The sequence below is a fragment of the Toxotes jaculatrix genome, chromosome 16 (assembly GCF_017976425.1).
Source record: "Toxotes jaculatrix isolate fToxJac2 chromosome 16, fToxJac2.pri, whole genome shotgun sequence".
In the NCBI taxonomy this organism is placed as follows: domain Eukaryota; kingdom Metazoa; phylum Chordata; class Actinopteri; family Toxotidae; genus Toxotes; species Toxotes jaculatrix.
In genome coordinates this window covers 22,714,042-22,736,885 of record NC_054409.1, presented here as the reverse complement: position 1 = coordinate 22,736,885, position 22,844 = coordinate 22,714,042, and the positions used below count along the sequence as shown (strand labels likewise).

The 22,844-nt window shown below is 42.7% G+C and overlaps 1 protein-coding gene across 2 annotated transcripts; it reads left to right on the top strand.

The window, feature by feature from the left end:
• Nucleotides 1–18,033: 18,033 nt before the first annotated feature.
• LOC121195998 (zinc finger protein 703-like) lies at nucleotides 18,034–22,502 on the top strand. Of its 2 annotated transcripts, XR_005895527.1 has the most exons (3): nucleotides 18,034–18,710; nucleotides 19,804–22,098; nucleotides 22,266–22,502. XR_005895527.1 is itself a non-coding variant. In XM_041059763.1 (2 exons), exons 1-2 carry the CDS (start codon nucleotides 18,468–18,470, stop codon nucleotides 21,340–21,342), a joined length of 1,782 nt encoding a protein of 593 aa, XP_040915697.1. In that variant the 5' UTR covers nucleotides 18,034–18,467; the 3' UTR covers nucleotides 21,343–22,502. The 2 variants fall into 2 exon arrangements, 1 of the variants encoding a protein (XP_040915697.1); XM_041059763.1 differs by having other exon boundaries at nucleotides 19,804–22,502.
• The last annotated feature ends 342 nt before the right edge of the window (nucleotides 22,503–22,844 follow it).

Genomic DNA, 22,844 nt, shown 5'->3' with positions numbered 1-22,844 from the left:
CACACACACACACACACACAGCTGGACAGTTTTCCCTCTATCTCAGTCGAGATATTGCCCCGTCTGTTCTGTTGCTGGAGTCTGAAATGAGTCCTCCCCACCCTCTCTCTTTGTTTTCTGTTCATTTTGCTGCCTGTGCACAAACATGTCTGCTGTCTGCCGGCCTGGCAGCCAGCAGGTTTGAGGCCTATATTTAATCACCACAAGGCTTAACTCCCTCCGTCAGTGACGGCTCATTTGACGTGGCGGCCCTGGGCTCTCTCTTCCCAATCCTGTGCCAAATACAATAACTCCTCTCTTTCGTTACCCTGCTGTATTTTATAATTTCGCTATTTTTCAATGTCAGGGCCTTTTGAAGAGTTTTTATTGAATTTCCTGCTGGACCCTGCTGCCGGGGCCCTTTTTTCCTCTGTGAAACCATCCCTCGCTTTGCATTTACTCCTTTTTCTTCCTCCTGTTTCAGGCCAGTAAAAAACAAAATTAGTGCATCGGTTCATCAGATATGTAGGACAGTGTTTCATTGTTACCACCATGGCTGTAATAAACTAAGGACCCAGCGTGCAGAAAATCCCCTGCATATTTACTATTAAAGGTTCTTGTTACCCGTCTCTCTCCTCTGGGTGAAATTATCGAGCCCTCCTCAGTTACATGTGTTCACAATTCTTAAGCATTATAAATCTTGCGCGGAGCTGTCAGGGGTGTCTTGAAAGTATTAAAATGCCTGTTGTTTGACCAAATGGAAAGAGAGCAGATTCAAACAATACTTCACTCTTCCTGTCTCTGAGTTCACAGGAGTTAATGCGTTTGGCAGTAGCAGATGCCGCTCTCCCTCCGTGAGTTGTGTGAAAGAATGTCACCCAAGTCTAATCAAATTACGGCTGTTATAGCAAACGTCAAACCTTCACTTTAAATTTCGGCCGCTCGCCGCTGACGCTTCGTGCACTTTCTTGCTCCCTTTTTGTTGTGATAAAACCAGAGATAAGATCTCAATGAGAGCATGTATGGGAGGGTGTGCTCTTTGATAATGCGGCTATGGATCATTTGGTTGAAATCAGTGTGTGGAAAGAAAGGGTTTGTCTGCGTGTGTGTGTGCGTGTGCGTCAGCTCTTGTGACCTCTTAATATCGCATCACATGTCTGATCTTATTCTTGTCTGCCATCTGAACTCCTGTCATGTGCTCCTTTTGCTAATCTGTCACACTTAATCTGAGTGGAAAGAAAAACTGGAGAGGAGAGCCTCCAGTGCCCCGGGAACGCTTGGGGTTGGGAGGAAAAAAAAGGCTGAGCGGAGAAACAAAGGAAGGAGAAGGAGAAGAAAATCACAACGGCGTAGCATTTCAGGGGCATGAATGGCATCAATGATTCGCAGAGGGGGGATAAATGGGGTGAGAGAAAAGAGGGAGAAAGATGAGAGAACAATGCGTCTGTTGTTCTTTAATCTGAAGTAAATCATCTGTCTCTCTCTTCTGTCAGGTGTTGAGATTTGCTCTCATCACACAATGCTTCAAGGGTTTGCCCGGTGCAGCGCTGTCCTGATGATTTAGTCAGCTCCCTCCCTTTGTCTCATCTTCCTTTCCGGTGTCTGCTCCGGTTGATTTCATGAGACCTGAAGCTGAAGATTCCTCTCGCTGTTCGTTCAGTCAGTGCACACTTGCTAAATCGAAGATTACAGTCATTTTCAGTGGTGGGAGACGCATTTGAGGCCAATATTTATCAGACTTCTAAGAATTACACTTCAGAAAGCACCAACGTAAGGAAACAGGAAGATTTTCTAACCTGTGTGATGGTTTCTGTCCTGCAGCCAGATGTGCAGAAGTATTATCAGCACAGTTTACTTTAAAAGTAACAGAACAAAAAGTGGAACTGGATTGTGTGAATACAGTTCATGGTTTACACTATTATTCAACTATTTATTAAATGTTTGTTTACTGCTTTTAAATGGTAAATAGCCAAGTTGAAAGTAAAGCATTACCAGCTAATGATTATTAGCAAATGTTTATAAATTAGTCACTGACGTTTTTTCTCTTCACACGTCCAGAGAGTTTCGTCTGATGTAACGTACATGTTATATCGTGACTTGCACCATTATTGGAAAAACACTCGTAAATAAGATGTTATTGATTTCAGATATCACCGAGCCTGACTGACTACAGCTTTCATCTGCATCTGCATCTTTCAACAGATCATGATTTAGAGGCAGACATGTTTTGTGTGTAAAATCTGCAAAGCAGCTACAGCTGTCAGATAAATGTTGAGTAAAAAGGAGAAATATTTACTTCTGAAACGTGGTGGAGTTGAGGAATAAACCTGCATAAGAAGGAAATTCTCAAGTGGCGTACCTCAAAAGTGTAATTAAGTGCAGTACTTCGTTTTTAGGCCTGATATTTGAAGTCCAATCATCCTCAACATTTCCTGTGAGGAAAAACATGCATGACAATGTTCTCAGCAGTCAGTAGAAATAATTTCTTAACTTCCAGATTTCTCACTGTTTTAGATTTGTGTCCTTGGAAGATCATGAGAGTGCCGAAAGTCAAACGTGTTCAGATTTAAGTCGTTTCAGACATCGGTTCCCTAATGCAAACCATGAGCTGGCTTTTTTGTTCGTCTGCCAGATGGGACAGCTGCTCAGGGTGCAGCTGAGCTTCACTGCACTTCTCTGTGGGTGAAAAGTTCATTTCCAAAGTGCCATAAATCATTTATGGGAACGGAGCGTTACCTGAAGTTCATTACCCCGTACGCCCGAAACATACAAACTGTAGGTGTTCTATCGACTACAAAACAAAAGCCATCACTTTCTCAGAATCGTAAGATTAGATGTGTTTAATCAGTATCTGTGCCAGTGGTTCTCTCGCAAAACCTGAAAGCAGAGCACCGGTGTCGTAATCTGTTATGTTATAAGAAGGCAGAATTTGTTGGATCTTTGCAGACAGTTTGTTGGAATCTGATTTTATGAGCTCAGAAACTTTTCTTTACTCTTGCAGTCAATTTCACTTTCCATGTAAATCCACATGAGTCTGGTTCTAATGACCGTGCACACAGTTGTGAGCTAGAAAAGCACTCAGGAGTCATATCCTCGGGGTACCGTTGCTGTGTGCACATGCTGTATTTGGTTTCCAGTGTGCTGCCAAATGAACAGCTCAGGTCTTTCAAGAGACATCAGCAATGTTAGGTGAAGTCTGTTTTTGATTAGGATTAAATCAGATAAATAGTTCAACCCTTTGGCTTATTTGCTTTCGAGATGAGAGGACTGATGTGGCTCTCACGTCCGTACGGTAAACGTGAAGCTACGGCCGGAAGCTTTTTTAGCTTAGCTTTGCATAAAGACTAGAAACAGTAAGGAAACAGCTAGCCGTGCTCGTACCAGCACCTGTAATGTTACATGTCATTTGTTTAATCCATACAAAAACCAAAATGAAAAATGATTTGCTGAGGTTTTACAGGGGACATGTGCAGGACTATTTTTTTTAGTCAGTAGCAGTTCTTTGAGTCTTTGTCTGATTTTGGGTTCCTATGCTAAGCTAAGCTAATTAGCCCCTTTATTTAACAGACAGACATAAGAGCGGTCTGCACGGTGCACACGTTTATAAACACATTTCGTGTTATTGCATTCGAAGCCCAATTAAATGTTTTATGAGAGGAGCTGAAGTTATGGACTCCCACAAAACTGAGAACATATGGCTGCATGTGGAGCTGCTCTCTGTTTGACCTGAGCTATTGGCACCAGCAGCTTGCTTTAATATGTCAAATTAACCCGACAGTGCTGCTGACAGAACAGCGCTGACCTCTGTCAGAGGAGGTATCCCTCTTTTGTGTCCTCCTCCCTCTCCTTCCTCTGATCGCACACAGCTGAGGACGCTTCACAAATTGGCCATTTTCAGCTCACCTTCACTGCATTTTATCGACATAACATAACTCCTGACAGTTTTCTTCCACTCGGCATCGAAAATGTCTCTAATTTTAATATGTCGTAACCAAATAATGGCGGGTTTAAGAGGAGAGGCTCAGACAGCAATCACATTCTTCTCTGTGGCACTGAGGACTGTTACTGCTCTGCACCGCATTAACTCCTGTGCAGCTCAGTCACTCATATAATATTCATCACCTCAGCTGATGAATTGAAATGTTGTCAATGTCAATAGATTTTAGAGAAATATTCTTCACTCACAATTTGCACTGACCAGCGAGATTAGCTTTGTTTTACTCAATTACCGTAATGTCAGTGGAATAAAATAGAAGCCTTATTCAGAAATATCCAAATCTTTACTTTTACAGTTTGACTGGGCCTAAATGCATCTTTCACTTTAAGGCAGTAGAGGAGCGCTGTCCTCTGTGGCAGAGAAGGAAAACATGCATAGATAAACACTGGCTGTGTTGTGCAGGTGTGCCCTGAAATTTGCGTGGCCGGTTTAGGGCCGTGCAGCGTGTGAGTTCGTCTCGCCTCCTCTCCCGTGTGGGCGTTGATACGCCGGCCTCCTGTCGCTGTGGAACACTTCACAGAACTCCATCAAAGAGAAAGCAGAAGAACAGAAGAGCGGAGAGGGAGAACCGAGAGGGGGAGGCATCAAAGGCCGATTCTCCCCACTGTTTCCACATGCTGCAACATCCCAGTGGTAACAGCTGACAAGCCCCTCTGTAAACAGCCTGCTCAGATCCTGCCAGCAGGATGCTCCCATTCAAAAGCATTTTGCTCCCTGGGCTTTGTTTATTGAAGTGCTGCTTGGACAGCAGGGGCAGCATGGAGAGGGGAAGGAGGTGGGCAGAGTCGAAACAGAGCGAACACAGGAATTAGGAAGGTAAAGAAAGAAAAGTCCTGATGAGCTAATTTCTAATATTTGCATGAAAGGAGTCTGTGGAGACCAAAAACAGAGCTAAAAGATCATTCCTTTGACACCAAAGGAATGATGATGTTGGTCTGTAACTGCTAGATGTGTAAATAAGCAGCTGTTTTTAAAGATTATGAATGTTAGTGTTGTGTTCACGACTTGTTTCCGCTACCCCCAAGTGGTCAAAACAATCCGTTATTTCAGGTAATTTACGTTTACAATTCGTGCAGGTTCCTGTTTTCTTCCTCACCCCTCACCCTCAGCTGTGTCCTCCCCTGTTATCTAAACTATCTGACAAACACATGGACAACTTGTAAGCTTCTTCTGTCGTCGCCTCTGTTTTGCCCTTTTTGCGTGAGACGCCGCTGAAAGGCCTGAGAGATTTCCAGGTAAATATTTTCTGTCAAGACGACCAAACGATCTCCAGCGAGACAGACAATGTTTTCTTGTCAAAGAGACCAAAGAGCCTGGAGATGTTTTTTCCAGATGTCTCCGTCGGTGAAGGTAAACAGAACGACAGCCTGTGCTTCGTTTAACTCCAGCGGGTGAAAGGTGTGACTTAACATACACGTCTCAGCCTCTCCACATCAAAGGCAAAGATGTGCTTTCCAGTTTGAAGCAATACCTCCGCTTGGTGTGGCAACAGGTTTTTTTCCTCAGCTTTATTTTAATTTCTTAACATCATCCTCTGCCCTCGTGCACCCGTCTTTTGTCGGGGCTTGCTTCACATCTTTCTTTTGCCTCAGGACGGGCGGTTGAGCAAGAGCACTAGTCGGCTCTGAGAAGCAGAATAACAAACAAATGGGCACACTCCTACAAATTCCACCACTTCTACTTTCTCTCAAAAGATCCACAGTCAAATCTTTAAGCGGTCCAGGTCTGCTGATGCTACTGCGTCCGTCCCCCCCCCTGTCGCACTTCAAAGATCAAAAACGTCCAACATGACAGAGTAAGACTGAGGTGAATTCCTCTCAGGTGATGACAGCGATAATCCCCAGGCGGTCTGGATTCAGCCGAGCATGGATGACGAGGTCGGAGTGACACACTGACACACACACTGGCGCACATTACCTGAAACCCTCCCATTGGCCTCAGGCCCTGCGTTGAAAAACATGTGGGTCATGGGTGAAGACTACAAAGTGTGTTCTGCCGCAGCCGCACACACACACACACATATGCACAAATCTGTGCGTTTACAGCTCTAATCCTCTCTGTCAGACTGCGTGACAATATGATCGACAGATAGAGGAGGGGGAAGTAGCTTCAGTGTTAAGTGGCAGGGTGACAGCAAAATGACAGTCCGACACACACACACACACACACACACACACACACACACACAAAACAATAATCACACAATCCCTTCAGCGCTTCACACCCTTTACTGGTAGCATCTCACCAGTGTGGTCTGACACAGAGAAATTAAAAAAACAATCAATAGCTTATAGAGTTTTATACATTAAATAAATAAAATAATCTTTTTAAAGGGGTTGTGGTCACATTTAAAAGCCAATTTCTGCCGTAAAAAGAAAAACAAAGATGAAAAGTTGAGCTGATAAAGACAAATACACTCGTAGTAAATCAAAATTATGAGTATCTCATCTTCTTAACTTAAAAATAAAATATTGACTCACTGTGAGTTCTTTTTTTCCTACACTGGCAGAAACAGACTTCCATACACACCACAAAATCCTTCAAACAACTTATTTTGAGGATCACTGTTGTCCTCACCCGACTGCGAGTCACTTCCTGGACCCTGGTAACCAACTGGGAAATGATAAAACCTTTAACGTTTCCAGTTAAGCGCCGGTGCTGGGAGTCACAGCTCCCTAATACCTTGTGTACTCTCCACACGGGCTGATGTGCCAGAGGCAACACCCTCATTTGTCACTCTGTCAGAAAGATGGCTGCAGCACTGGCGCTGGTGGGGTTATAAAAGAAGGATGGAGGAGCCTGGAACAAATGGTGCCTCTGATTCAGGGACAAACACAGAAATGGCTTTGATTTATCCACAGCTCATACGTTTGTTAGAATTTAAATTCACAAGATCAGAGGTCAAAACAAGGATACGTGGCCAGTAGTTCCAGTTTGTGAGGTCAACAGTAAAATGAGGAGGAATGTAAGTTTCCTACTCGCTCACAAAAGACCTTTTGTCTCTTTATTTTTTTTCCTCAATTATGCACAAAGTGGAAGGAGCATCATGTATTTCTACTTTATGTTGACTGCTTAATGCTTCTGTGCATTGTCAATAATGAGATTATTGTCCAGACGGAAAAAATCAGGAGAGGAACAATTTGAATAGTCAAATAGGACACACACACACACACACACACACACACACACACACACACACACACACACACACAGCACAACCCTCTCTTGTTGTATCTTGCCCCCCCCTTCCCACTGTCGCTTCTCCTCCTGCCAAATCATTTCCACCGAATCCGTTTTGATACGACATCACAGCGCCCCGCAAAGTGAAGATAATCCTTGACATTTTTATCATTCACCCCCCTTTTATTTAGTCTGTGCGCTGCTTGCCTGTCTTGTTTGCTGATAAAATCTGCCAGCCGATGCAAGCCTTGGCGGATCACACATCAAAAAGGTCCGTTTCCCCCCGGAGGGTGACGAAGTGTCAAAATAATATTCCTCTGTGTGCTCTGGGTGGCAGCCTAATTTAAAAACTTCATTTGATGATTGTAGCCATTTACATGTTGTTCTAGTCTGACTGCAGTGTCTGGATCACGCCCTGTTCAGATTTACTACATGACAAAATAATTCTAACTGAAAAACAAAATACAAATAATAAAAAGTAAAAGTTAAAAAGTTAGCTTGACAGTCACAGACAAAAACAGGTAGCAGTAGATATTTGGATCAGGTTGGGGGGTCATCAAGAAACAAAAAAGTAAAATTAAAAATAAGAAAAAGGAAAAAAAATGAGAAAAAGAAAAAGCTGACAAAATCTTAATAGATTAAAATTTTGACTTAAAAAAAAAACTATACTAATCAATATTTAAATCAATATAATTTCACAGTTAATTTGTTTTAATCAGGAAATTAGAAGGGCAGTTGCTTTTTCTGTTTCTCTGCTGCTTTTACTTTTAACTTTGCTTTTCCTTGTTCCATTGATTTGACCCTCTTGGTCTTCGCTGGCGTAAAATGTGGTAAAAGTAGGGGCGCAACAAACTCCCTAACTTTTCATCTGCTTTTTTTTTTTTTTCTGGCATATTTGAGCTTATATAAGTAACAGCTGAGAGGTATTATGAAGTGGAACTGTTTGGACTCTTTGATGAAACATTCTTGTCTTTCCTCAGCTCTGTACGTATAATATTGTTGAGCACGTCAGTGCAGAACCGTGAACTGTGGGGCTCATGTCACCCTACTGTGATTGTTTGAAATAGGCGAGATTTACACAGTAATACGGATCGCGGGCTCAGGCTTTGATAAAATACATGTGAGCGTCCTTATAGACTGTAACAGACTGTGACAAAGCTTACAGTACAGTGGAGGAAGACATACAGAGGAAGGAGAAAAAGCTGAGGGGGTAAAAAGCCAAAGACATGTGGCCAAAAATCCACTCAGAGTTTCAGTTATGACATCCTGACTCGATGATTAATCTCATCTGTCCGTGTTAATACAGAAAAAGCCCCTTTATCTTAGCAAAACATTATAGTTTCTGCCTGCTAGGCCACTGTTTCCCAACATTTGGGGCTTTCCTGTAATAAGGCACAAATTTTTCCCAACTGGTTCAGTGGAATGAGTGGTTCTAGCCAGGCCACGGTTTTGATTTTAACAGCAGTGAGCACAAACACTATAAATTTACAGACACAAGAGAGAGTTTTTTAATAGGCACTCAACTTTGCAAAGACAATAACTCTCTCAGTCTTACTTTCTCTCTGTGAAATGCCCCCGCTGTTTGCTGAGGTAGCTGGCAGCGCTCAGTACTCGCTCTGACAAGGTGCTTTGAAATACCAATCACTGAGTTTATACAACGAGGAGAGCTCGTAAATATGTCGAGCGGGGGAAATATACAACGCCATACTTCAATTTTTTTCAGGTAAAGAAGCAGAGTTATGGTCTCAGCGGTGTGTACACCTTACAGGTGATATAATATACGCTCAGTCTTGTTCTGAAACCCATTTATCATGAATGACAGCGGAGGAAAGTGCTTTTAGTTGTTTTATCCTCGTGACAATCCCCTTTGGTTTTGGCAGGAAGTGAATAGAAAACCTGCACTTTTACCCACAAAATAACACATTGAAGTTTAAGGCTTTTTTACCAGATGTGTCAGGCTTCTCATTTCTAACCAGCAATTTTTTTTCTGCTGAAATGACCAGTGTAGCTAGCTAGCTTATTAACGCAAGTGTCTTCAATATGCAATTCATACTACATAAATGAAACAATGCTAAAAGACTGAGGCTAAAGCTACAAGTCTTTGGCAGAATGCGATCCATTTGGATGCTTGCTATAGAAAAAACATCCTGAATTCATTTTAAATCAGGTTTCACTGTTTTAAATCACACGCTTGAAGACCAAAGAGTTTGCCAGGAGTAATGCAATCTTGCAAGGTTTCTGCAGGGTTCAACTCTTTAATACCGTACATAATAAAATGTAATACTCATTTCACAGCGATACGGGCCAAAGTATTAAAGTATGATGGCAAACCAGTGGGGATATGCCCGGGAATTATTTATTATTATATCATGTTTTTTTCAGCACTTCCGAGCGATAATTCCTGATCGTATAATTAATTGAATTAACGCAACCTGGACTGACCGATGAAAAATGATTAATTCATTTGATATCATTCAAGTTTTTGCTAAAACTTCCAATCATGAGGGGACGAGCTTCTTAGCTACTGTGGCTACAGGTAGCGACGGCGTTTGCTGCAGGCCTGAACGTGCTACGTGAAACGACGCAAAAAAAAGATTAATTAGACTTTTCCACAAATCTGCCCTTTTTATTTTTGGGTGCATAACATCCCCCGTCGGCCCACAATCACACACCAAATGCTCACGTTTCCCTTAAACTCTGATGTCGTAGCAACATGGCTCCTACACAGTGGTGGTGCGACTTTTTCTAACTTAACTTGTGACCGCGCAGATCAGTGCTATGTAAATAACTCCTGTAAAAGTGTAATGTTTTTACCAGAAGTTATCAGTCCCTCCGCCAGTGAACTGAGTGATTCACTAAAGAAAATAACTGAGTCAACATCCTATGCGGATATGAGTAACAGGGAGAAAGTGGGAGTGAAACAGCAGGAGGTGAACAGTGGAAAAAGAGTAAACCATACTTATATCAGGAGTAATCTATATTTATAATTCTGCGGAAACTCGTGGCATTATCTCACCCTCTAAAGTTCGTTGTACATTTGGAGCTGGAGGGGAAACTGTCCTACTTCAGCAGAAATCTGAGGTCAGCACAGAAAATATTTCACGGCGTGTCAGGCCGCTCTGCACACGGTGAATAATGTTCAACATGACACTGTAATGCTTGTTCAGGTGAAAAACGGTTCCCTCCACAACTTTCTGGGGCAGCGGTAATAATATTCCATCCGAGGGAGGAGATGTGTGTGAAATATGACACTACTTCACATTCATGAATTCATACCGGGGAGATAAATTAGACCCCAGACAATCTAACCGTCCAACTTCCTAAATAGAGCACTCTGTCATCACAAACTAAAAGGAGGTGTGGCGGCTGATCGGCAGAATAATTCATGATTCTTTACATTTTGGCACGAGGAACAGGGTGACATGGCTGCACGTGCTCGTCAGAATTAGCCGTAAAACATGCTGTAAGTAATCACAACGCACAACAGGAAGACAAAACACCGCTTTAATTTGAAATAATTCCTCATCCCCTCCAGCTCTCTGGTGTAGTACAGCAGAGAGCTGCAGCAGTAACATGAACTTCATCCTTTATCTTGATCTCTACAGTCAAATATCACGCATGAAATAAATTACAGTGCTGCAGCCGGGTGAGGATCATTTGTCTGAAGTGACATGGCTGATAGGCGTTGATTTACTTACACAATAATGGCCTTTTAATTGAGCTCTTCCGTCCTTTTGTAACATCAAAACCAGACAAGTGGTTTGACAACAACACCCCCCCCCCCCACCCTCCACCCCCCTACCCCCCAGTGACTGACAGGCACAATATGGTCGCCGTCATCCCTCTCAGCTTCCTTCAGCTGTCACGAAGCTTGAAACCGGACACCTTTTCGCCTGTGCGACAAACTTAGTGTCCGGCAGAATTTGACATCAAAGTGGTTATCCCTTTGGAAAACGCAGAGCGACTGCAGGGCAGTTTGGATTTATTCGGGGATGCTGCGCAACGTGCATGCTCTCGGTTTGATGTATTCGAAAAGACAGAAATACAAATAAAGAAAGCAATCTCATTTGCCACCTTCCAGTTTTGCCATAGTCTGTTAAACCACAAGTCAAGTGTTATGACAGACTTTGTCTGCTTTGCTGGCATGTCTTGAGGGAGAGCAGAGGAGGCGTGTGGTGCGAGCTGAGCGATGACAGATGTGGGACGAACGCTGAAATGCATCTCTCGCTCTGTAATGGTGTGTTTTGGGTTGGAATGGTTGCTGCTGACCGGTGATTATGCGGCTGTATGCATGCAGGAACACAAGCCTATGTTTGGTGTAGCTCACATTTGGGTTTCTAAATGGTGCGTGGACTCATTCCTGACATTTATGAATGAGGGTTGTGCTGAGGGTTAAGTAAATAAAGCCATCAAAGTGGGGTGCATGCGAGGAGCAATGAGTCGCCCTCACTGCTTTCTCTTGCATTCTTTCATTTCTAAGCCCCCCTCCTCCTCCCCCCATGCTGTTGATCTGTTTAAATAACCCACAGGGTTTTCTATCAAAGTAACTTATTGAACAGGGTGAATCAATGTGCAACATAGATCCTGGTTCAGTGCTCTGTTAGAGCTAACTGCTCCTTCTTTGATTTTATCGACAGCTTCAGGATTAATGGGAATCCAGCATGAGAGCGATTGACTTCTGTGTCGCCCTCTTTCTCATTATTAACACAGGGAATCTGTGCGAATTACAAAATGTCTCCAAGAGGACATGCTTAATGCCAAACGGACTTTGGTTGACGTTGGAGGTATTTCTTTATTAGTATGAGACCTTACATTGTGAGAAAAAGAAAAGTTGTATATTGAGTATGTGGTTTTGTGGTTGATAGTATTTTCACAACCCACAAAGGATGCTTTAGATTAATCCATGCAGTTTTAAGGTTTTTCTGGCTGACACTCCTTTCCCTCTTTCAGTAGCAGTGAAAATGGCGGTGTGTGATCACTGCTGTGCCACTGAATTTTTAATTTCTGCTTTCAGGTGCTTGTTGCTTTCCTATGAGCAGATTTGCTTTGACCAAGGACTCAGTAAACCCATGGTTATATGGGTGTAATGTGTAGAAATGCTCCAGTCACATGTTTGTTCACACTTTTGCTTCATCTGTTCTGCAACGCGAAGATAATTAAAGGCTCACTTCTTTAATGATAGACTGCAAAAACACTGTTGGATCAATAACCATTACCAAACATAAAATGGATGTCCTCAAATTGAAGTCAATGCCATGGATATCTCAATGAGCATGTTAGCCACAGAAACAATCCATAATATAGAAACCACATTGCCTTGCCTGTTAACCTTTAGCCTCAAAACCTCCTGTCTGACCTAAATCCATACATTTACTCTTTAGCCTCAGAATTTGACCATTTTCCAAAACATAAACAGGCTTTGCTCTCATCCCAACGCTAAACTCTCAGTGATTCTCCGGAATCATGTGAGTAAGATGGGCCTCAGCTTTAGATAAATCCATGGCATAAGCTCTGACAAATGTGATAAGCCCGGCCTCGTCTTTGCATCTGTTGAAGTGTTTCAAACAGGAGGGGGATCAATGGTAAATGATTGCTTAGCCACTGTGTGATGTGAAGGCTACAGGGAGCAATGGAACAGTTTGTTTAGTGCCTCCAGGGGCTGTGCACTCGCAACCAGTTTCCCTGCAACAGTCCAAGAAAAGGTCCAGTAGATCTGTAAAATACCCCGAAGAGTGAAAATAAAAAGTACTTTATCCACCGTATCAAAAATAAGAGAGTGCATCTCAGTTGGTATATGTTTAATAGATGATCTGAAGTAAGTTTACAGACAGTTTTTGGATTTACAGTTTGCGCCTGCAGACTTTGTAGCCACCTGATTGACGCTAGCTCTGTGAGTTCATTGATAACGCTGTCTCTGCCTGATTTGTTCTAAAGTGATAACCCCCGAAATTCCTTAACGACTTACTTTTACTCTGTGGGTCAGGTTTCTCATTTTCAGCAAGTAACTGTTGACTGTTTTCATTTGAAACGACGGCTGTAACTAGCAGATTTTAAATAAATATTCACTGAAAGGCTACATGTATGATGGCACTTTATTGGATGCTTATTATTTAAAAGAAACAACCTTGGACAAGCGACTAGGATTTAAGATTTGTGTTATAGTTTTTTTATATTTTCAAATAGTGAGTTACGTTAAATTTTTTAGAAAAAAATAATATAAAAATAAAACCTTATTAAAGCTTGATAGGTTAGTATTAGTAAGCTAGTTGGCAGGGCATGCTAATGTTTGCAGCTTATGTTAGAGAAGACAAACACCTTCTTTAACATACTTTTGCTCTTGTATTTTTGATTATTAAAAACATAATTTAAAAAAAGACACCACCCTTCTTGTCCTTTAAATCCAGGGTGATGTTCTTACTACAGCCCCATGCACATCTGTTTCAGCCAGGTACAAATAAATCCGTATGTTTTGAGAGGAAATTTTATTTTCACAATATTAGGAAGGTAGAAATAAATAAAATAAAAAATCCGCATTAAAACAATGTAGTACGTTGCCTCGAAAGCAGTTAAAACGAGAACCCCTTCCAACCTTCTCATTTCAGAGTAAACAGTAGCCAGCAGGCAGCTCTCAGTTTTTGGAATAAGATCCTCCACGAAAAGCCAAATCTAGAGGGGTGTGAAAAAACATCTTTGATGTCAGATGAAATTTCACTGAACAGCACAGTACAATCTGATTGCAGGCTGGCGTCCTCTGGCAGCCTGATCTCTCCGGATCGTTCCACCCACAGGACATGCAAAATGCATCTGTGCTACTCTGAAAGTGTGTGTGTGTATATTTGTGTGTCCGTGCTCTTTCCTGTGTGCGAACAAAGGAGCTAAAAACGAGCTCTGATGATTTAAACGTCTGAGGGAAAGTTGCATGGACAGGTGAACAGACACGTTCTACACAATTTAGCAGGTTACTGTATGAATGCGCATGTGTTAGCTGTTGTTTAACAGTTTGCTCCCAAAACCAAGAAGCACAACATCCCCCTTTATTTTTTGGAATTGCAGGTTAAATTAGAAAAATCTCCATTCGGGACTGAAGCATCCATTCTGTGGAAGCCAGTGTTACTATGACGTATTGAAGTTCAAGCTAACATTAGCAGCTCTGGCCAACGCCTGGCCAATTTTATAATAAAGGCAAAAAGGTGCGGTGAGGACACGTTAACTATTCAGAGTTCTCCATATGTCTACCTATTCATTTCCACAGGTTTATTAAATGCTACATCAAAGAGAGTGGGGGAAAAAAAACACTATCAATCACTCTTTGCCTTTTAGCACAGTACAAACACCACTGATGATATGCTGCCGTAGTGGGAGTCTTTAATACCACTTTAGTCCATTTCTCAGATTTGGTTCCATTGTTTTGCCATGTGCGGCTGCTTTGATTATGTTTTTAAGATAAGGGAACAAGAGGAAACCAGTTTCAAATTAAGCAACAACAGGAAACAGTGATCACTCACACTGTGCCACTGCTTGTTAATGACCGACTTCAAGGCAAGTCACAAGAGGTTAAAACGAAGAGCCCTATTGTTTATCGTGGCCTCAGTATTTGACCTTCCTCAGCTTCTCTTCTGCTCTCTGTCCTTTTGTCTTAGTCCTTCCTCTCTCCTGCCACAGATCCTAATTTCTTCTGCAAATACTCCTAAAGAGATCCACACCTGTGCCCTGTGTCGCCCCAGAACCCAGGCGTGTTCAACACAAGCCAAATTAAATACTCTAATTTGCTTGCAGGAGCGAATATATTGATTAATTTAATGCATTTAGTAGTAGTAGTTGATGCACTTTGGAGATGCGAGCCTGTATGTTAACAGCCGCTGTAGTGTACCAGCAGTTGATAAGTCAAACCACTGCTCCTGCTGTTTCTGTTTTCCCCCAAAGCCACACAAGTGCTGTCTCCTCTACAGTGGTGCAGCCTGTGACCTTGTTTCCTGATGAGATGGTGCTCCCACTCTGGGCTTCTTATCACAAATGGGACATTGATGGATGGCAGTGAGTAGCTGCTCTGCTGTTTGGGGCATGAGGTCAAGGCGACAGTTACTTTAACCAAATGTTTTTTTTTTTGTTGTTGTTGTTGTTGTTGTTTTTTTTTTAAACAGTGACTTAATGCGGACTTCAGATTGTTAACAAGACCTGTAGGGATTGTTTAAAAAAAAAGAGGGAATTTTCAAAATAAAGCTGTCCATTTTGCAAAAGCTGTGCTTCTGTCACCAAAATCTGTGGGGTTCATCCATCCATCCGCTTTATGCGCAAATACTATCCATCAGCTAATTCACATTATGCAGCCTTTTGCCCACAGGTAATGAGGGATTAGGAATGATTTCGCACTCAATTGAGGCTGCAGAGGATTCAGAGGATCAAAGCCCCTCAGACTCAGACTATTTTGGGCTGCTGCTGATAGTTCTTGTCAGCCGTAATTTTTAAGTACTTTAACCAATTCATTGTATAATTAGGTTAGCAAAATTAGCTCATTGCAAAGTCAGTCAGCAGGCGGTAATGCAATAAAGTTATTAACATTCCAGATTTATAGAACCATTAATGTAGAGGCGATCTGTCTTTATCACATTTTTCTTCACTGGTAAAAATGGCATGAATTAATAAAAGAAAATAGAGTCTAGTGTGACATGTTCTGTGTGCTTAATTGATTTTTTTGTGCTCACAGCAAAAGCCAGAAGACAAATTATCTGTCATTATACACGTCAAATTAAAAGCATACTTGAACTTTTGAAGTAAAAGGTTAAAAAAGAGAAACTACGTGTGTTTTAAGCCCCAATATGATCATGAAACAATATTTTCAAAGTAGCACTCGTCTTTTTATGAACGCTCTACAGCTGACAGACACAGCTGCATGTGAATAGTTGTCTGATAAACGATACTATTCAGCACAACACGCTGTGGGACACCTTGCAAACAAGTTTGTGAACTTTAGAAGGTTTAGAATAAGGCATTTAGGAAATATGTGACTCGTCCAGTTTGTGCATCTGTCAACTACCTTTATGTCCTTTTCCGTTTGTCCTGTCACTTATATGGCGTTGAAGAACATCCTGTACAGTAAATGTATGTAATGTGGTAACAGACTACACCAGAAGAAAAGTAGGTCACACCATTTAACGTATATAATGTATAACTGCAGTATTTGTTCTGCTGCCGTCAGATCTGAATCCTGCATTTTTTTTTCAGTTATCTGCTGAAATATCGCAACAAGATTTTATGTGTGTGTGTGTGTGTGTGTGTGTGTGTGTGAGAGAGAGAGTGTGTGTTCAGATTTGACTGAGTTATGACTCAGAGAAGGACGCCGCCGCACCGTTAGCCATAATGGAGCTATGAAATACAAGCATCTGGACTAGTAAACCCATTTTAGTGTTTGCCCTGCATGTACTCATCTGCTTGTTGACAACAGAGTGAAGCATGACTCATGTGACCATCTGACTTATTTCCACCGCTCGCTGACTTTGTTCTCTGCATCGTTATGCTCACAAAAGAGCATTTTTAGTTTTAATAAGAGGTTTATGCACCGCATCCAAGTGCACTCCAAGTATCCCCCTCTGTGAAGTTGTCAGCGGACTACTTGTCAGTGAAAGTTCCTGCTCATGCCTCAGATCCATGTTTCATGAGATGGAAATTATAAGATCCTATCTGACGTTTTTGAAAGCTGAAAGTTTAGTTTCCCGCATATTCACGATTGGGTGGTTTCATTTCGACTACTACCCTTTGAGTTTAACTGCTGCATGGTCATATGTCAAATATTTGATGTTCAGCATCTTAGAACTGCTCTCTGAGACTGAACCTTATGATTTGTGGACCACAAATTGTTTGCTTTGTAGCTGGAGTCTTGTTACTAAAGGCCCAAACTCCTGTGAGGTCAGATCTTCTCTCTTAGTCATGGTTGACAACATTTTGGGCAAATGCCCAAGAATTTTATGCTTTTTTCTTCGTGCACCGAGTGTTTGAGCAAACCATGGATGGCACAATTTTGCCTTTAAGAGGAGGATTACGTCTGGCCACAATATTAGGGCAGCTAATTTTCTATATGTATTTGAAGACACAAAACACTTGTGCTGTTTAATTTGTCAAAATGAACGTATTTTTGGGGGGATTTTTTTTTTTTTTTTAACCCTTGTGTAAAATTAAATGAAAGCGATAAATTTTATAATTTGCATAAACAAGCATGGTTGTTGTCCATGAAAAGACTCTTCAAGTACAGAAAAACAGAATTTCCATTTCCGTTTTACGATGGAAATAATGATCCAAACTTCCACAAAAATAACAATGTTTTCCAATTATTTTCACAAATATATCAAATTAGGTCATGACATATAGTTACTGCTTAACAGATATTTTCACATAAATTTTTAAGCTTTCGCGTGTCTTTAAAAAGACAGTTGCTAATAAGTGGCTAAAGGAGACTAACAGAGGTTGTCTGGGACATTGAACATCATCACACCGCCCTTGCTGTGTGTCAGTCTTATTAATATCTTATTGCGTTGCCCCCAAGTGGCCAAAAAATCGGTGAGTGCAGCTTTAATGAATAAGTCCTGATTCACACACAGGACATTAAATCAAGACAGTATAATGAAACTGGAAAAAAAAACTTCTCTGTCAAACGTTTTTTTTTTATGTTTGAGCAGCAGAAATTAGTGATTAAGTTATGATTTATTATATTAGGCTAAACATGTGAAAGCAGAGGGACACTGTCAGCTGGGGGACGGCGTCGCTCCGCCTCCAGCCTCGTCCTCCCCGCCCACCTCATTGCTGATGCGGCCACCCAGCGGACAGACCCCGGCTGCTTCACTTTGAAGTCCGCCTGTTGTGATCAGTGAGCGGCGGAGGTCCGGACCGAAGACACGCGGCGGGACATTTGCTCTCAGCACTTGGGACTCTATGAAGCGGACTGTGGTCTTTTATGCCTGCACAGAAAGGACTCGCCGTCCGTTTTAGCTGCTGCAGTTCACACGGTGGATTTTGTTTGGTTTTTCTTTTCTTTTCCTTTTTTTTTTTTTTTTTGGTTTGGTTTGAAATTGAAATTTGGAGTCGGAGTCTTGAATCCGTGTCGGAGATGTGAAGATGCACCGGGACTGACAGGTTTCTCCTCCGTCCTTTGGGGGGACATTTATAAGGACGTCCAGCTGTGTTTTTTGGAGGGACGTGACCGGTGGTTTCATGGATTACAACAACGTTTAAACGCTGTTTTGGACTTGACAAGTAAACGCACAGCCCTCCCACCTGAAAAAAAAGAAAAAAAAACCAGAAGCGCAGCGCCCTCTCTCCAATGAAATATCCCCCTCCAGGATCAGCTGCGGATCGTGTAAGTGAGCAGACCGTGCTCGGTGAGACCACCGACAGCGCAAACTCTCGTCCCGGTGCCGTGGTCTCCTTGTTGACCCCTCTGGACCCACTTCGGCAGGCGAAGCGGCTTCCTATCCGAGTTATCAAGATGCTGACCGCGCACACCGGACACTTGCTGCACCCGGAATATTTACAGCCTCTGACATCCGCACCAGTGAGCATCGAGGTATTTACTGCCTTTTCACGCCGTATTATTATTCTACTTTTATCATTTCTGTTTCTGCACCACGTTGGTGCTGATTTCACAGCAGGGCGGTGGAAATATAAAGACAGCTCTTCATGGACTAGATTTGTCGGTTTGACATCAGACACACCTCATTTAAATTCCTCAGCAGCTGAGAAATATGCGTGAAAAATAGTCATAAGATCAGATAAACGCCATCTTATGTCACTGACCCCACGTTTAACTTTGACCTGAATAATCGAGTAATGAAAGATGTTCAACCAACCAACAAATACCGAGCGTATCCTCTGTTATTATACAACTTAGATAATAAGCTGCTGGTCTTAAATTATAACCACCCGCAGTAGTGAGAACTTAATTATAGGTTTAAGTTACTCCTGAAATGACTAATCCATAAATTGATTAGTCAGTGAATATATAATAAATTCACTGCTTAAATGTGAACTGCTGCTGTTGTGCATTGTCACATGACGGTTGACTGATTTTTTTAATTTTTATTTTTTTAAGTATTGGGTTGTTGGCATTGGGTTGTTGTTTTCCTAATCCATAAATTAATTAATTAATTTATTATTATTATTATTATTATTATTATTATTATTATTATTTATTTTATTTTTTTTAGTGTGTGAAATACCATACCATCTTCAGATGTCTTGTACAAAAAATAGCAAATCCTCTTGAGTCCAGAGAATTTGTTTTTTCAATTTATTCAGGTTGAAAAAGGATGAAACAATCAATCGATTATTAAAACAGTTGTTGATTATTTTGTGTGTCCATCTGCTAAACAATAAATCGACTCATTTTTTCAGCTTTAAAAACAACACTTTGGAGACCTAACCTATGAGTTCTTAAAATTAATATCAGGCATTTTTTATTGATCAAAAAATTAATAATAATGGTCAGACTAATCGATAAGCTATTCTCCAGCCTTTGTTTAAGTCAGTGTACAGGCCTACAGTTGACCACAGAGGACTAACGATATTTGGTTTGTGTATTTTTTTGCATGAAAGCTAAAATGTCTTTGGTCTGAATACAGTAAAAACAACAGCTAATCAGCGTCTGTATTTTGTTGTAGCTCGATGCCAAGAAGAGTCCTTTGGCCCTGCTGGCGCAGACCTGTTCTCAGATTGGTAAACCAGACCCTCCATCTTCATCCAAGCTGGGCTCCTCCTGCAGCCAGGGAGACAAGGAGCCCAGCAGTCGGTCATCCGTCTCCAGCCTGAAGCTCGGGGAGCTCCGCCCCACTCTGGAGGACAAATCTAGCTTCAAGCCCTATAACAAAGGCAGCGGGGACTGTCGCAGAGATGGGGTCACCAGCAGCAGCGATAAAGTCGGGTTCAGAGTACCCAGCAATAATGTTACCACTAATGGAAATTCAACCAGTAGCCAGCAGTCCTATCCGTCCCAAGCTACTTCACCCCGCTCCAGAGCCAGCAGCGGCTCCCCGCCAGGTCACGCTCAGCAGCAGCAGCAGCCTCTCAAACAGAGTCAGTCCCCTGGTGGACAGACCACGTCACACTCGCAGACCCCCAATGGAGAAAGTGCACACGAGCGCGGCAGTCCTACCAGCACGAGCGGCAGCAGCAATAATAATCATCCCAAAAAAGACGCTGACGCAAACAAGGTCAACTTGGACAGTCCACACCATGCAAACTCCAGCCACGTTCGAGCCAGCACAAACTGCAGTAACGGCAGCTCTGATGGTGGTTCCAACCACGAGGGAGGTAAAGCAGAGTCCGCCCAGCCTAACCTCGGCCCTGGACACATTACACCAATTTCTCCTTACAAGACAAGCCAACCACTCTTCCCCCTGCCCTCTTCTAACATGGGCTACCACGGATCTGTAGTGGGGGCCTACGCAGGCTACCCGTCTCAGTTTGTTCCAGGGCTGGACCCGGCAAAGTCGAGCCTCAGCGTGGGAAGTATGGCAGTACCGGGAAAGCACCCGAGCTCCAGCCCTCTCACGGGCGCCTCCCCTCCTTCCTTCATGCAGGGTTTATGCAGGGACCCCTACTGTCTAAGCTACCCAAGTGTTTCCCATCTCGGCGGAAGCAACTGCAACTCGTGCATCCACGACCCGTCCTCCACGCTCAAATCGAGCTTCCCATTGGTGTATCCCTCCCACCCGCTCCACTCCCTCCACCAAAGCTCCCTGTCATCCAGCGCGTCCTCCTCCCTCTCCCATCCCCTCTACACATACGGCTTCATGCTCCCTAACGACCCCCTGCCTCACGCCTGTAACTGGGTCTCAGCCGGGGGGCCGTGCGACAAACGTTTCGCCACTTCGGATGAGCTCCTGGCCCACCTCCGCACGCACACAGCCCTGCCCGTGGGAATGGACAGTAAGCTGCTCTCTGTTTCCTCCTCTGGACCTGCCTCCTGCCACCTTCACCTCCCCCACCAGAGCAGTCCAGGCTCCATGCCGAGCTCCCTCTCTCTCAGGGCTCCCCCCAGTCTGGGTTTAGCTCGCTATCACCCCTACAGTAAGGTCCATCTGCCCCCCGGTCCCTCGTCCCTCTCCCTGCACTCTTTGCCCACCACAGGCCCCTATTACCCTCATTACGCTCTCTACAGTCAAAGACTCGGATCCGCATCTGCACTGGGATACCAGTGATACATCATCTGCTTAAATGTTTAAAGGAATAGTTTCACAGTTTGGGAAATATGCTGATTCGCCGCGTGGTGGAGAGTTTGATGAGAAGATTGCTTCTACTCTCATTTCTGTCATCTGTAAAAAAAAAAACATAAAAAAACAAGGCTACAGTCAGTTGGCACTTAGCTTAGCTTAGCACAGGGAAGCCTCTAGCCTGGCTCTGTGTAAAGCTGGATGTAGCTCCATATTTATTGGACAGACAGGTGGCAGTGGCATCAGTCCTCTCGTCTAATTCTCTGCCAGAGAGCCAATAAGTAAATTTCCCAAAATGTCAAACTGCTACTTTAACTTAGTACTGCGGCAAGTTGCTGCTTCTTGCGACTGGACTGGATTTAAGTGGGACTGGGATGGGCAAGCAAGTTCTGGATTTTGACTTGAGAACATCTTTACACTTTCTTTATACATTATATATGAGATTTGATGTTTCTAATCAGGCTCCACTCCTAAGGATCAGAGGACACGTGGCTCTTGCATGTCTGCACATTGCTCGGATACTTTCGAAACAGACGCAGCTGCCCTTGGGTGACTTTTGCCGCCTCATGGCCTTTGGCAGATTGATGGTTGGACGCTGTCTAATAGCTCCTGGATGTTCAGGGTTCTCGCTGCAAACGTTGATGATGATTTAGTGCAGAAAAATGTAGTGTGGCGGGGATGGCAATTAGCTGATGGGCTGATGTAAGTCTGGCCACAGTCGCTTTCTCCCTGCAAGAGATGCATGTAAGCTCAACACAGCATACACACTTAACTGTTTATTCAGCCCCATGGTTTGTGATGGTTTGTTTTGGTTCCTTATGTTTTGTTTATTCCTACTGAGAAGTTGTATTTATTTTATACCGGGAATCTAGCTTTCATGTTTACCACACAAATCTATTCTCATTTTACAGTCCTCTGAGCGAACACGTGGGAAGCCGGATGACAGATGTTTGGATATGTCGCGTCTCAAGACTTCTCGAGAATGAATGTCGAAATCACATCTCTCTCTCTGAACTCCTCAGCTTTTTGATTTCTTTATTTTCACAGCAAATCAATAAAAACGAGATGTGATATTTTTTGTAAAATCGGGGCACCCTGTGGTGGCATCCAGTGAAAGGGGAGGTCATATTTTGTTAAATAAATCACACTGAAGATGTATTTTCTGTTGTCTTCATTTCTGATTTTGTCAGTTTTTCATCAGACAAACAGCCTGAATCTCTACTAAAAAGACAAGACAGGAGATATATATAGGATATATGTTCAATTTGAAGGTAAATTTTTCCATTTTTTTCATGATTTTGAAGTTTAAAGGACCAGTGTGTAGGTTTATGGAAGAAAGATAAAAGATAAAGATAATATTCATAATCATGTTGGTGAGGGAGGGAGGGGTATTTAGTTAGTTGCAATCTGCAGCCTCGCCGCTAGATGCCACTAAATCCCACACACTGGTCCTTTAATTGTTTTCATTTGCTCTGTCAGTCATAACAATG

Coding starts and splice junctions, on each gene's coding strand:
- LOC121195998 (XM_041059763.1), top strand. CDS start 18,468: ATGAAATATCCCCCTCCAGGATCAGCTGCGGATCGTGTAAGTGAGCAG. Junction 18,711..19,803: donor CCGCACCAGTGAGCATCGAG/GTATTTACTGCC, acceptor ATTTTGTTGTAG/CTCGATGCCAAGAAGAGTCC.